The sequence below is a fragment of the Colletotrichum jinshuiense genome, chromosome 14 (assembly GCF_051148585.1).
Source record: "Colletotrichum jinshuiense chromosome 14, complete sequence".
Taxonomy (NCBI): domain Eukaryota; kingdom Fungi; phylum Ascomycota; class Sordariomycetes; order Glomerellales; family Glomerellaceae; genus Colletotrichum; species Colletotrichum jinshuiense.
The window spans coordinates 151,328-165,164 of record NC_139307.1 but is presented as its reverse complement, the minus strand read 5'-3'; the positions used below and the strand labels follow the sequence as shown (position 1 = coordinate 165,164).

Genomic DNA, 13,837 nt, shown 5'->3' with positions numbered 1-13,837 from the left:
GAAGGGGCCGCTAACTACATACACGTCCACGTCGTCAGACAGTTGGAAGCCTGGCCGCTGTCTACGAGCCATTATGAGCCGCTTCCAGACACAATGCTCAGTCTTCACACCCTCCCCCCTCTTTCCCACTCAGATACTCCACATTACCGGGGTAAGAGCAACCATGAAGCGATTGACGCCTTTTGACTGCATCCCGCAAACAGCGCAAACGTGTATCTTCTGCGACGCGCGTCAGTTTGAGCAAAAAAGACAAGGCTTTACCCTCAACTGGGACTCTGACCTCGCGCTTTCAACCCAGCCATCTTCTGTAGATACCGCCCTGCTGCCAAGATGACGGCTACGAATTCAGAGATGACACCTTCTACGCCACATAGACGCCCGAAGAACCCAAACGACTCGGCAGAGACTGACGCAGCCGAGACACCGGCAATCTCCCTCCTCCTCGTCGGATCCGTGTACTGTCATTAGGCTGCTGAGGCATGCTGGCTTCTAGTTCTCGCCATCGCCGTGCGCTATCTTCCACCATCGTAGATCAGGAAGTAATAGGAACTTTAGTATAGGGCAATTGATCCGTTCCGACCAGCGTTTTCCCCTTGAAAAAAAAAACCGGTCAGAATAACCTCTGCCTAATCGAATACCTAGCCAGGGTCGAGCCAGGATGTACACTACACTAACTTGCTGTTTTTCCAATGGGCAATATCGTTCGGGCGATAAACATAGATGCAGCCACAGGCGAACACCGGCCGGCGCCCCATCGCCTTCCGACATGACGACCACGCCAGCATCGCATGTAGCCAACCTCTTTGCTGTAAGGAATTGCAGACGGACAGATACAACGTCTTTCACCAAGGTTGATCATCGCCTGTACTATCAATACAATAGCATCGCTACAAGGCCTTGGGGCGTGCTGCGCTGAGCCCCATCCCCCAGTCACTACCTTCGCCCGCTGGCTGCGATATTGAGCGAAGGCGAAGGGCCCAGATAAGTTGTTTGTACGTCAGGCGGGGCGAAGCTGCTATTATTCAACAGGATAGGAGCGACAAGAACAGGTATTGCGGGGTGATGACACTGTTGCTGCCCTCCGAAAGGCGAACTCGATGCAATCACGTGCTTGGGCGATCTGGTTCAAACCGCCCGAATATTCGGGCGATTTCGGCCAAGCCACCTATACACGGAAGGTACAGCTACCCCTAGGTATTTCCAGGCATCTATGTGCTCTGAATCACATATTGATATTGTCGCACGCCTTGCCTTCGGTCGCCAACTGCCAATCCCCCTAAACTGTATATTCTTTCTGTCTTCAACACCACCTTCCCATTCTTTTGATAACAAAAGATGCAGCGATCCATAGGCACCGGCTTATCAGCTACTCTTTAACCTATTAAGACATCTAGTGTTAATAAGTATATAACAAGCAATACAACTAAGCAGGTAGTACAACTTACCAACCTTATCTATAGTAGACTTTCCTTATAACAGCTGCTAGCTTAATGTATACCAACCATCTAGGCCAAGCTGTAAGACCAGCTAGGTATAGTATTCTAAAGAGGAGATACACTTTGCTAAAATAGAAATACTAGCGAGTGTAGTAAGAGATTTCAGCTAGGCCTATAAAAGAGCCCTTAGAGAGGCTAGTTATACAGCTAAGACTGTAGCAGCAGAGGCCTAGCGTAAGGACAGATAGGCAAATATACAACAAGGCCTTAAGTTGTTTCTATCAGCATATAAGCAACCTACTTTAGATGAGTCTGCCAACAGTGGGCTTATAGAGGCTCTTGAACTAGGGTTTGATGGACTAGCAAAGTCGGCCGATGCGGTGCTGAAGTTGAGGGCATTGACGGAGCTGGACAATCTCCAGGAGCAGGCGGCAGCATCCGCTGCGAGGGAGGAGGAAATTAGGAATAAATACAGAGAATCGGTTGTCTTGATGTTGCTTCTTCGTCAAGCAGTGGGTAACTTCCGGCAAGTCGCGGACGAGGACCGGCTATAATGTCCGGTGTTTTTATTCTTCTTTTCTTCTTCCTTTTTTTTTTTTTTTTGCCCCATGTTTTTCTACAACGTGGTATTACTACGCCAGGTTATCTGCTGCCCATTTAGCCGTCGTGTAGCCTAATAAGAAGAGAAGTCGCATACAATTGGTGAAAATCATCGGGCGTCTCTGTCTTCACCCATCAACCACCAAACGATTTACGAAGCCATTGCCGAAGGCTTCGGGGTTCGCGCGGATCACCGCCTTCACTTTTTTTTTCTTTCCATTTTGGTCAAATTTCGGGGTCATATAGCGACGAAAGATTGATTGGGCAGACAAGAAACCGGGCGCTATGGAAGAACATTTCGGGGAGGAAAGTGGATTCAGAGTGTCCGCTGTATCGGGGGTGCTGAGGTGGGTGATGGGTGTCGTTGCTTTAAAGTTGGGCATGATGAGGAACCTAGTTACTGCTAATTATCCACCTGAACATCTGGGGCTCGTTGTGGCTGAGCGGGCGACCCACCCCACGCCACCTTGCCCAGCGTGGCCGGTGCTGGCCCGTGAATCAAAGTTGGGCAGACCCGGAGGAGCCTGCATTCATGCCATCCCAATACCCACGCATTCAAGTGACTACACCTTTTTCGCCCATGCAAAATTCACCGCCGATCCATTATGTTTCTCTTTACACCTCCTTGAAGCCAACTAGAACCAAACAGCAACCAGTCCAGACAACTAGACCAATATATGGCAGACTGAGGTCCCCAGTCCCGGTGCTGATGCAATATCTCGGAGCACAATGATGCTAGAAATCGGGTTCGTTCTGCCGATAAGTGGCGAGTGGTGGTAACTAGCACGCAAAACGGTCCAGACAAGTAGTGGTGAAGGGCCTCTGGAAGGGTGGAATAGCGCAACATGCTGAAAACGGCTCTCAAGGATTCAAGAAGCGCGTCGTCGAGTCCGTGTAGCGCCCGCGTCTTGACGAGCACATCGTAGGGAAATGAACTTCATGTGACAGACTGCCACCGACTTAGTTTGGAAGAGACGGAATGTATGGCTAGGAGGTGTTGTGTGGTGGTGACTGGGCGGTGTGGGAGGGCGGGGTTTTTGGTCCAAAAGGCTCCAGCGCCCATCCAAAGCCAATCCCCGTGATCTTCCCCCGCTTGCCCTGGCTTCTGTTGCTCGATGCCAAGGAACCTAGGAGCGCATCGGAGCAACATTTCTTTCCACAATCGCAATACGTGACAATAGAGTCAATGTAGCCGAGTCCTACAGACCCCGAAAAGACGAAGCGGTCGGAGGGGTGTTGTTTGTCGGAGGGACGAGTGTGTCGATGTCGGCGTGCGCAAAGAGAGAATCGCGATGAAGGCCTGTGTCCCTGCCACTACCGCCTTCATCATGGCGTGTCGATTGTCGTGTTGCTCGGCGATATCGCCACGGTTCTCGAAGCTTGGCGCGGACGGGCAGGCATTGCGAGAAATGTTGCTACTGTTGCTGCTGTCGCTAGCCGGGCGCTGACTAGTTGGTCTAAAAGGTCCAAGTTGCATCGTAAGGGAATACGAGATATCAGAGCTAAGGAAAAAGAATGGGCATGATTTGGGGTGCGATGGTGAAAGAAACATCGATCTTGAAGGTCAGGCGGAGAGTGGAAATTTGGTAAGTTGGTTGTCGGTCCTGCCTGCCTCTCCAGCTTAGCTTAGCAAGCAAGTTAGCAGTGGAAAGTGACGTGATTACACTACAGCATGTCCGGTAAACCGTACCCAGCCACATGCCTTGCTGTGTGTGTGGCACGGTGAGGTGGCTGACGATGCCGCCCCCCGACAATTGGCAATATTTGTCGTCAACACTGTGTAACTTACCATGGCAAAAGCCAATGCCTGGTGGTTGGATTTGAGTTCTCGGGTCCCTGTCGTTTCCACCGCTCGTCCAATCATGCGTCTGACGTAGCCCCAAAAGGGCAGCGGTACGCACAATGAACATGACTCGCGCACCTCGCAGCAATAATACAACGGTGTGTGTTTTATTACAGAGTAACTGTCTCCGGAATGGGCATGGCAGACTGGACAAACTGGCGCAGTAGCCTAGCGTTTGTTGGCTTCCTCTCCCTTACGGCCCCGCCACTGAATCAATCCATAAAGCAGGCAAAGAGCATTTGTTGCCCTCGGGCCGCTTTCTATAAGGTACCTTGCCTTGGGTACTGCACAGCACCGGCCCATCATCGCATCAGTGGCTGTGGCTGCGGCCCAAAAGTTTGACCCTGCAGTAGGTGGTGTACGTAAGCTGCGGGGTGTAAGTGCACCGTTTCCTGCCGGTTTAACAGCAAGCGCACGGTTTTCAGGCCGCATGTCGTGCGCTAGCCACCAAGCTTCCGGGGCTGTGGCAGGAGGTGTGCCTGCTCTACACCTGCAGCCACACGGGTTTCTTCCACCTTCACTTCCTCCACCCTCAGTCAACACTGCCCACATACGTCCATTTACCACTACTGCTCTTGAAAGTCAGTTGCCATGCACACCCACAACACCAGGCTGGCAAAGTATTCCGCCCCATCCAGCACCACACTGCGCAGGGGAAAGGCCCACATCGGCTAACGTCAGTCGCCCGTCCACGTCAACGGTCATGATTCAATATCAAGAACGGGTGCAGGAAACATAACAACCTCAAGACGCTCAGACTCACATGAGCCTGCTTCTCGTCCAACGCCCCGCACCATTACCCCAGCGGGCGTGATAACCGGTCTGTGTAATTTTACGTGATGGGATGGGATGGATTGGCTGATACCATGTCCCTCATAGATGCCTCCGCCTCCGCCGCTATCGCCAGGCACGTCCTAACCCGCACATACGCCATCATGGCCTGCACGGCGTTCTGCTCCTAGACGATCCACTCGTTATCCCGACGTATACGGTCAAGCTACACAGTCCACCACCGCGCGGCTTGTCGCGCGACGCGACACCGGAGGTGGCCGACGTGCGACACCTGCTCCAGAGTGAAGTGGAAGACGTCATCATCGCCATTGTTATCGCCTTCGCCGTGTTTTGGTGAAACCTCGCGGGCTTTCGGCTGCACTGATATATCGAGAAAGAAGGGCAAGCCAACGGCAGAGCCCGGCAGCCCCTCCGAAACGATGCAGTACTGCGCACCGATGCCCGTCGGCACGTCGTTCACCTCCCATCCCTGTGTCCCCTCCACAATACCCTCGTGCCGATCAAGCAGCCTCCACACCGTCGCTCACGGCCTCGGTGCCATGAACGTCTTCGCAAAACGTTCCCGAGACATCACATCCGTCGATCACCTCATCGGCTAACTGCACCACCGCCTCAGAAGCAGATGCACTGCTGTCTCGGACCACCGCTAAGCTGCGGCCATGGAAGGAGGACGTGAGAATTCAAGTTCATGGGGTGGGAGTTGACATGTCCGGAAGCTATGGCCACATTGAGATGAACGAACAGGGTCACGACGTAACGGCATCTCTTAGGCGGGACGTCGCGTAGACGAGCAAAAGCCCGACGAGCGCGGGGGTGGTGAGGTTACCGGCCCACGGCACGACGAGAGCTGCGACGAGGCGGAGGGCAGAAACGAGACACCGCCAGATAAACAGACAGCAGCGGCGTCGGGGCCTGGGGAGAGTGCGGGGGATGCCAGTCCTGATGCTTCCAATGCTAGGCGGTACCGGGCGCCTCGAAAGACGGTGTTGAAGGTATTGTTGTCATTCGCGATGATGGATCATCGGCTGGGACGAGCGCTGACTGACTGTACCGTTGTTGGAGTGGATTTGGTGCGCATCGTAGAATGAAGGTGGGTGGGCGGCGAGGAGAGCCCTATGTTCCTCTTCATTCCCCGCTGCCTTTTCCATCCTAGGCTGCCGTTCTATTTTCCCTTGCCGCTCCCGCTAGCCAGCTGGGGCCTCCGGCATGTGCGAGGCACCTGATGGGGTATTGGAGGCGGGTCATTTTGTGGATTAAGTACCGGGATCCTGCCGTCGTGGTCTGGATAGATCCATACTGATGGCTAGCGGCGTCGGTCCTCGTTGTCCTCGTCCAATTTGCGTTTAGGAAGCAATATCTTCCTTGACCGTTTTCGATAGTTGCGTCTTAGAGTAACAGCAATGAAATGGAAGAGGAAAGAAAAGAAAACGGAAAAGCAACTCCAGCAGCAGCAGTAGCCGGTGTCATTCCAGTATTGGTGGCCAGCTTCTAATCAGATGTGGAAAACTCTGCAAAGGGAGGATGGGATAGGTGAATGTGAATTAGCGCTGCTCTAAGGCATTAGCCAAATCTAATAAGCAGACGAGCAAGCGACGTTGAGACTCTTTGTTGTATCCCCGCTGCTGCTGACAATTTTGTTGACAGCGTCGCAAGGGTTGACGGTTGTGACATGTCAGCAGCATCAAGCCACCAGAACCAACATGGAACGTGCCGCATTCTGAACCTGACCGTCGCGGACGGCACAGGATAGGAATGACCTCACTAAAACATTCTGCCATGTCTCGGTGTAACGTCCAGCGTCGCCATCACCCCGGCCCTCCTGGCTCGTCTTCGGCAAATGCCGTGTCTGTACCCGCCTCTCACTGTCGCTGTCACTCGAGGCCACGGCAACGATGCGACCGTTGCAAAGATCTATGCTTCGCCGTAGGTTTCCCTTTTACCAGCCACCGGCTGTCTTTACTGGCAATTGACGCCAATGCCCCCATCCCATTAAGGCGCTGGGGGTGGGGTCATGTTTGACGACGTTGAAGCACCCGGGTTCAATGCCTCCAGGCCTGGCATGTTCGTGGTTCCTGCCCAGCTATTCAACATCAAGCTTTCATCATATCAACGCTAACGTAAGGCGACGGCTCTCGGCTTTCTTCTTTTCCCGTCATCTGCATCACAGGATCAGTGGGATGGCGCTGGCATGACAGCCGTGACGTGACGATGAGGACGACGATACCAAGCGGCAAGGACAACAACGGCGAGATACTCTCGGGAGGGCATGTGACCCAAATGATCATCGTCAATGGAGCCATGTTTATCTTTCTTGTTTTCAAAGTTCAGATTTACCTTGATATTGACTGTGTACGGGCCCTGTGGGTGGTGACGCCGACGTAGGAGTGGTGGATTCCGTCCCGCCATTTGGGCCTAGGCGCCGTTGTCCCCTCGTAACTTCGGCGTTCCCCTGTGTCCTTGGCCTCCCCGGGGACGCTCAGTCTTGATGAAGAGCCAGGTGCGGGTTCCGTGTCAAGCTTGCCGCAGTACCTGTGGGTTGTGGGACTTTGAGGGCAACAACACGAGATGAGTGAGGCGAGACGCGCATTGCTCCAGGCGGGCGCTATGCTCGCCGCACTCGGGCCGGATCGATCACCTTGCGGAAATCCACTCCATTTTGACACCATGTTGCTCGGTTAACAGTCGGAGGGGTGGGGGATATGGAATCGGATGTCTTGTGTATCGATCAGTAAGCGGTGGACGAAAAGAAGAAAAATAAGAAGAGTCAACTCAGCGGCATCTCATGGTGTGGTTTTCCATCCTCGTGGCCTTACTTGGTCCAGCCCGCCCTATACTCGGGTCGTGTTCTGCTCGCCGCTGGAGAGGCAGGGAGCAAGGTGTCGATTAGAATCATCCTCAGACTCGATTTGAGGTCGGCCTCTTGAGCCCTTGGCTCGTTGGCCCAGTGGCCCATTCTGGGTCTCGTCTAGGTCACGATCCCAGTTTTTCTGCTGCATTCATGTAACAAACCGAGCTAGGCATTTCCATTTGGCGGCAAAATACCAACGTGATGAACAAAGGCTACCTACCACACTCCCGTAATCACGACCTTTGATTATCATGAAAACCCTCTTGTGCAAACACCAAACCTATCCCCCCCAAGTACTAACGTGTCCTTGGACTTTGGCTGAATGTGATACTCTCATGGTAAAACCTCTGCTTAAAGAAGACACCCAATAAACCCCTGCCCCGGTTGCAGGTATCATGCTTGAGTCCCCCGCCCTCGCGCCAAGGAAGATCAGTCCGTCCCTTGGACATTGCCCACCTCCTCCTTCAGCAGATGGTTTTCGGCCTTTTTGGCTGCTTCATCCAGTTTGGCGAGATGGCCAGATATGTCAGCCATCCAGACAATGGATCTGGCGACCTTGCTCATCGTATTGGACACTGCACACGACGACAGCCCCTGCAGCCGCGCTCCGGAGGACCTGGTAATTGCTTCCGCACGCTGTGCGAATTCCAGCTCAGATTTCAAGTCTTGGAAAGTCTTTGCGGCAGACTGGCGGAGTTCGTAAAACACCGCCATTGCCATTGTGACGTTGGCTCGCAGGGAATCGAGAAGACGTGTCTGTTGATCAAACTCTTGCGCATGCTTCTCCACCCTCGCGTTTTCCCCTTCCTCCCTGTGTTTCTTCAACGCCTCATATTTTCGCATAGGTCTGCGGTCCGCCAGGGGTTGGTTGGGCGCCTGGTATAACTTGGCGTCGTCTGGCGCTTGGCCCTGAAGCTCGGGGGGTAGAAGGGTTTCCTAATCCGTGACCTTGACACCCAAGCAGCTAGCCATGATCCGTCGCCACAAGCCGCTGTGAAAAGTTGCTGGAAGCTGTCTGTTGGCCAATACATACATTCCAGAAGCAAATACGTAGCACCCGGAGTCCGCATCACTCGTTTGCATCGGTGCCAGCAATGGTGTAGCCTTGCGTTGTCGAATGGAGGTGTATGGAAGGTAGGTTCCCATGAAGCTGTCGACAGTCTTTTGGGATGCATTGGCACTCTCCGACGAGGACATTGAATCATATGTATGGACCGCCACGACCCCAAACGTCCTGATGGTGCCGAGTACCCAATGTGCATTGCCGACGGCGATCGGGAGGATCATCAGGTGACTGCGGGAAACTCCATGTGGGCCAAGAGCAAGCGAATCGTCAACTTGATACTCGCCCGCCGCCGCGGGATCGCCGTAGTCGTCGTCGTCCCCTCTCATCTTGGATATCTCTGTCGAGTTGACGAAGCAGACGCCCGAGTGACACAAGCTCAAGCATCCGAGGGAATCATCAATCCAGCGGCCACGAGCCGCTCCTTTACCAAGCAGCTGGGCTGCCTCTTCGGGTGACACTAGCGGGGATAGCTCGTTAGGCAGACAAGGATTCTTTGACTGTGTGTCCATCCCGTAGGAAAGCATCTGAGCTGTGTGTGCTTCGGTGGTGTGGGTGTTTGTGTCGCGGGAAAAAGGCCTCGGTGTGGCTCTTTGGGAGCCGCTTTGAGGTGATTCTCTATCGGATCGGCTGTATAGTGAGGAGGAGTAGATGAAGTAGTTGAAGCCAGATGCGATGGGTGTTGATGGTCGGGAATTAATGTGTTCTGGCATTTGGCCGGACTCAAATCGATCGGCGGATTCAGCTGTCGAGACGCCAAAACGGCGATTGTAATCTGGGTGGAGGTCTGTTTCTGGATAGGTTTCGCCGTTTGTGTCGCTATGCAACTGAGCGTTATCAGGCCACATACTCGAATCGGGTCCCCGGACCGTCTGCTGATCGTCTCTACTTCTTGAGACGCCGGGATGTACTGTACGACCCTCCTCTGAGTCGGAGTCGAAGTAGTTTCGGGAGAGTTCACAGCTGGTCTCGTCCTCCTGTTTCTGTGCGAGCTGGGATTGGAGATTGGAAACATCCTGGAGAAGGATACCAGCAGTGAATCTGGTGTTTTTGCGGGCGGACTTGTACTTGGCACAGCGGGTAGCAGCGTAGTTGCACAGCTTGGCGAGGCAGGTGTCCCAGTCCGCAGCGTCAAAGCTCGCGAGTTTGAGAAATTCGACGAAGAACTTCTGCCCTTGGTGTGCGTGATCGAAGGCTATATGAAAAAGAATCTGCCTCGTGGGGATACGCCACTTAGCAGCGACCTTGCGGATTTGGGGGGCGATGTCGGGGTTTGTGATTGAAAACTCTTCATCGGGGAGAATAGGCAGCAGCTTCGCGACGGCTTCTTCTGGTATTTGGCGGCGGAATTGGCACGGGGCAAGGTTGTGTGGATGGGCAGCGGCATCTGCCTCGGCCTCGCGGAAGACGTGGTATAATTGGTAGTCGTGCGCCGCGGCAGCGTCCAAGGACGAGCCAAGGCGGTTGATGATTGCTTCGAGGCTGTTAGGGGAGTCGGTCTCGTCGTTCTGGCTGCTGTTTGTTTGTGGTGTCGCCGACTGCGGGCGCTTTGCGGGAGGGTGGCGAAGTCGAGCCATCAGTGGACGGCGGTGATGGATGATGGTTGTACGCGAATTTCCTCCGATTTGAGGTTTGAAAACTGCACAATATGGAGAGAGGTCAAAAGGCGGTGATGGGTGATGGCTGTACGCGCAGTCCGATTGTAGATTTGAAGATAGAAGGAGAGAAACCGAGTGATGAGGTTGGAGAGAAGCTGAAGGGCGAGGATGGAGAAAAGTCTGAAGGTGGTGTTGTTGGCGCTGAGAAATTGAGGTTAGGCGCTGTGGAATGACGGAACATGTAAGAGGGAAGGAAGGCAGGCATCTTGCGTAACTAACACCTACGTTGGGTTGGGCACGTCTATGAAAGTGCCTCTGTTTGTCTCCGTCCTGCCTATGTATCCCGAACTGGAGGTGCCGTCCTCAAATTGCTGGCGGATTTTTAAAAAAAAAAATTTACAGGAACCAAACGGAGGTCCTGGATTTTTTCTTTTCTTTTCAGCAGGAAGGAGGAGACAAGGCCCTGAACAGACGTCCCTTTTTTTTTTTGTGCCGGCAGCTCTAGATCTCAGCGCATTAATGTGGGGCGACGACAAATGCAAGCCGTGCCTAATTCAATGTCTGTGCCGTCTGTTACAGTAGTAATTTGTCGTCTTCTAGTCAATTTGGGGTTCTGGAGATAGGGGAAAGGGAGATGGATGGAAGAGGTGGGGTGGGAAGACATGAGGGGTGTTCTTGATGGGACACGCCCAACTCATCATAGTTAATGCAATTAAACAATCAGACGACGCAGCCTTGAGGCCGTAGACGGTCAATGCGCCAAGGACGTCTTTCAATTTCTTAAGAAAAATTAAGAAAACGAAAGGCCCGGGGGGGGGGGGTAGATAACTCCAAGCTCGAGGCGGCAACGCAAACAGCGCCAACCACCAATGACTCCTTGCCGTGATAAATGGCCAAATAGTGGCGACCACATCCACACTCTTGACTAACGAAATGTCTCCTCATCTTCTACTGCTGCTGCTCCCCCTCGTCCTCGTCCTCCTCTTCGGCCTCGGCGCGGCGGCGGCCAGCCCTCTCCTCGAGCAGCGCAGTAACGTTCTCCTGCCTGACCGTCTGCAGGCCGACCCAGGCCATCTGCCCAATCGCGCGGAGGACGGCCTCGGTCGACGAGCCCCCGGGCCCCACAGGCGCAGGCCCCGTCTGCACCAAGCGGCACAGCACCTCGAGCTGCTCGCGCACCAGCGCGTCGCGCTTCTCCTCCTCCTCGCGCTTCTTGTGCTTCGTCACAACGGCGGAGGCACCGGAGGCGGCGGTGGATTCGTTGTCGTCGAGGCCGAGATCACCATTACCAAACACGACACTCGGCGGCATGTCCAGGGGGCTATCCTCGCCCAGGAATGACCCCAGGAGGGAGTCGCCGTCGGCCAAGAGGGAGTGCATATATGACCTCCCCATTTCAATCGCCAGCTCATCTCGTCCGTAGGCGTTGCGGCGGCGGCGTTTTACACGGCTGGCTTCTTCTTCCTCTTCTTCTTCCTCTTCTACTTCTCCATCTTCATCTTCCTCGTCGTCGTCATCGCGGCGAGAGGCAGCACGGCCGCGCTTCCTTGAATTTGTGGCCTTGCCCTTGCCCTTACCCCTGCCCTTGGACTTGAATTGCGGCTCAGCGGCATCGTCGGGGGGCCCAGCGTGCTCCTTGAGGTCTATTTTTTACTTGTTTCAGTCCAGTTCTCGGAGAGTAGATGGAAGTGTTATTCTGGGGAGCGGGGGAGCGGAGGAGAGAGGGGGACGTGGCTCGGCTTCCTCGCCAACGGACTTACACTTGACGGCATTAGTGACGTCCTTGGTCGTAGGGCGGGCCGCGCGAGTCTCGTAGGCCGGGTCGAGGGAGTGGCGGCGCATCATCTCGTCTAGTATGCGGGCACGGATGGTGGCGGCGTCGACGCGGGCGTGGAGACGCGGGGCGCGCAGTCCCGAAAGGCCCGTGAGGGCGGTGGTGTTGCCGGCAGCCTCGGGTCCGATCTCGATCATGAGCTCTTTGGCATTCTCGAGACTGAGGGCGTTGGCTGCGCCCTGGAGACGTGGGGCCGCCCCGCGAATGCCCTTGACCCGGAGCCAGTCTTCTTTGTACACGATGTGGAGGCAATCCTCCAATTGGCCTGCCGACAGGTTCTCCCGGATGAAGGCGGGCCAGTCGTACAAATCATGCCTGACGCCCGCGTGGTGGTGGTTTTCGCGGACCTGTTGGACGGCGGCCCACCACTTGTCGTGCAGGTCGTCCCAGACCTGCCTGGTCTCCTCGTTTGATGCCTCGATCGAGTTGGAAATTTCGTGGAGGCGGGCGAGGAGCGCGGCGACGGGCTGGTGGCGCTCGACGGAGAACTGGACGTTGCTTGGGCCGGCGGAGGACGACATGGTGATGGCCGGCTTGGCCGGGCGTGTCGAAGAGTTGAGGCAGAGGTCGGTAGTTAACTACAATGGGTGCAAACCACGGCAAAACTTGTTCACAAGTGACGAGATGGAAGACTGGACAACTCTTGAAAAGGACTGGCGATGATGCTACAACCTTGCACGACGAGCAAACAAACCCCAAGTCTGACAGCAAGTGAATCATTTACATCTCTTAGTGATTCCTGACTTGGGTTTGCAGGTTACCTTCCTTACCTTGGGCAAGATGGACCAAAGCGGGACGCAAAATGAACCAGCACGATCTAGGGGAGCAACATGAGCCGCCAACTTATTACCACAGGCAGCAGCTAGCCACACATGAACCGGGTAAACACAGGCAGGCATGGGTGACCATTAAGGGAGCACTGAATGTCTTGTAGGAAACGCAGTTTGATTAATCGACGGAAGAGCGGAAGGCCGTACATGTAACAGGCAGACCCCGACAGCATCGTTTTGATCCGCATCAAACATGGATATCCAGGAACCACCAGTGTCAAACGTGATGTGCCCTCCACCAACTTCAAGCAAGACCAACCCCGCGACTTTGAAGTCTAACTTGCGCGCGTTCGGCATGGTATTGTGGTGGTGATTCTTTCGGACTGGACTGCAACACTGTGGGTTGGGTCGGGAGTACCTAGGTTGTTGGTCGAGGTGGAGCAACAACATATGTGGAAACTGCCATCTTGCACATGGTGTGGATGGCTTGAAGCGTCATGTCGAGGGTCTCGACTTCGCGATTGGTTGCGGTGATGTGTTTGTCTGTGATGGGTAGCGGGCCGATCTCGACTATCTTAAGACAGAAGGAGAGGTAGTGCTGTCGAAGTTCGTCGATAGACAGCTGGACACGGTTGGGCGAAGGCTTGGAAGGCCCTGAATAGGAAGGCGAAGGATTGGGGCGACAGCGTTGGTCGCGCTCTTGATGCGGACTCTCTACTGCCACAGCTGGCGGGCTTGCCTCGGCGGCTGTTCTCGTTAGCAATGCGTACATGTCGGGCGAGAATGATAGCGCGTGTTTGACCTACCGTCGGCCATTCTGATCGTAAACAAAACTCGATCGGGAGTCTCTTTGTGGGAAAGAATGCAAAGGCAGTTGTGTATTGTGGATCAATAAGTCGAGGAAGGGGAACTGGTCGGCGGCCAATGGATGGTGGCACTGACTGAAGAAAGAGAGTTGATGCTTTCAGAGAGAAGCAAAGGAGTTGATGTTGGGATCGCACCCGGCGGCGACAGGTATTAGCCACAGTTGGAACTCAGCGACGAGATGCGACG

General features: G+C 54.4%; 2 protein-coding genes across 2 annotated transcripts; both read right to left on the bottom strand.

Annotated features, from left to right (window-relative positions):
* Nucleotides 1-8,455: 8,455 nt before the first annotated feature.
* Nucleotides 8,456-10,159, bottom strand: EsH8_XIV_000013 (uncharacterized protein; the record flags this gene model as incomplete). The annotated part of the gene is made up of 2 exons (XM_083273874.1): nt 8,456-9,042; nt 9,433-10,159. 2 exons carry the CDS (start codon nt 10,157-10,159, stop codon nt 8,456-8,458), a joined length of 1,314 nt encoding a protein of 437 aa, XP_083120539.1.
* Nucleotides 10,160-11,128: 969 nt separating this feature from the next.
* On the bottom strand, nt 11,129-13,556 carry EsH8_XIV_000012 (uncharacterized protein; the record flags this gene model as incomplete). The annotated part of the gene is made up of 3 exons (XM_083273873.1): nt 11,129-11,823; nt 11,941-12,592; nt 13,245-13,556. 3 exons carry the CDS (start codon nt 13,554-13,556, stop codon nt 11,129-11,131), a joined length of 1,659 nt encoding a protein of 552 aa, XP_083120538.1.
* Nucleotides 13,557-13,837: the final 281 nt, after the last annotated feature.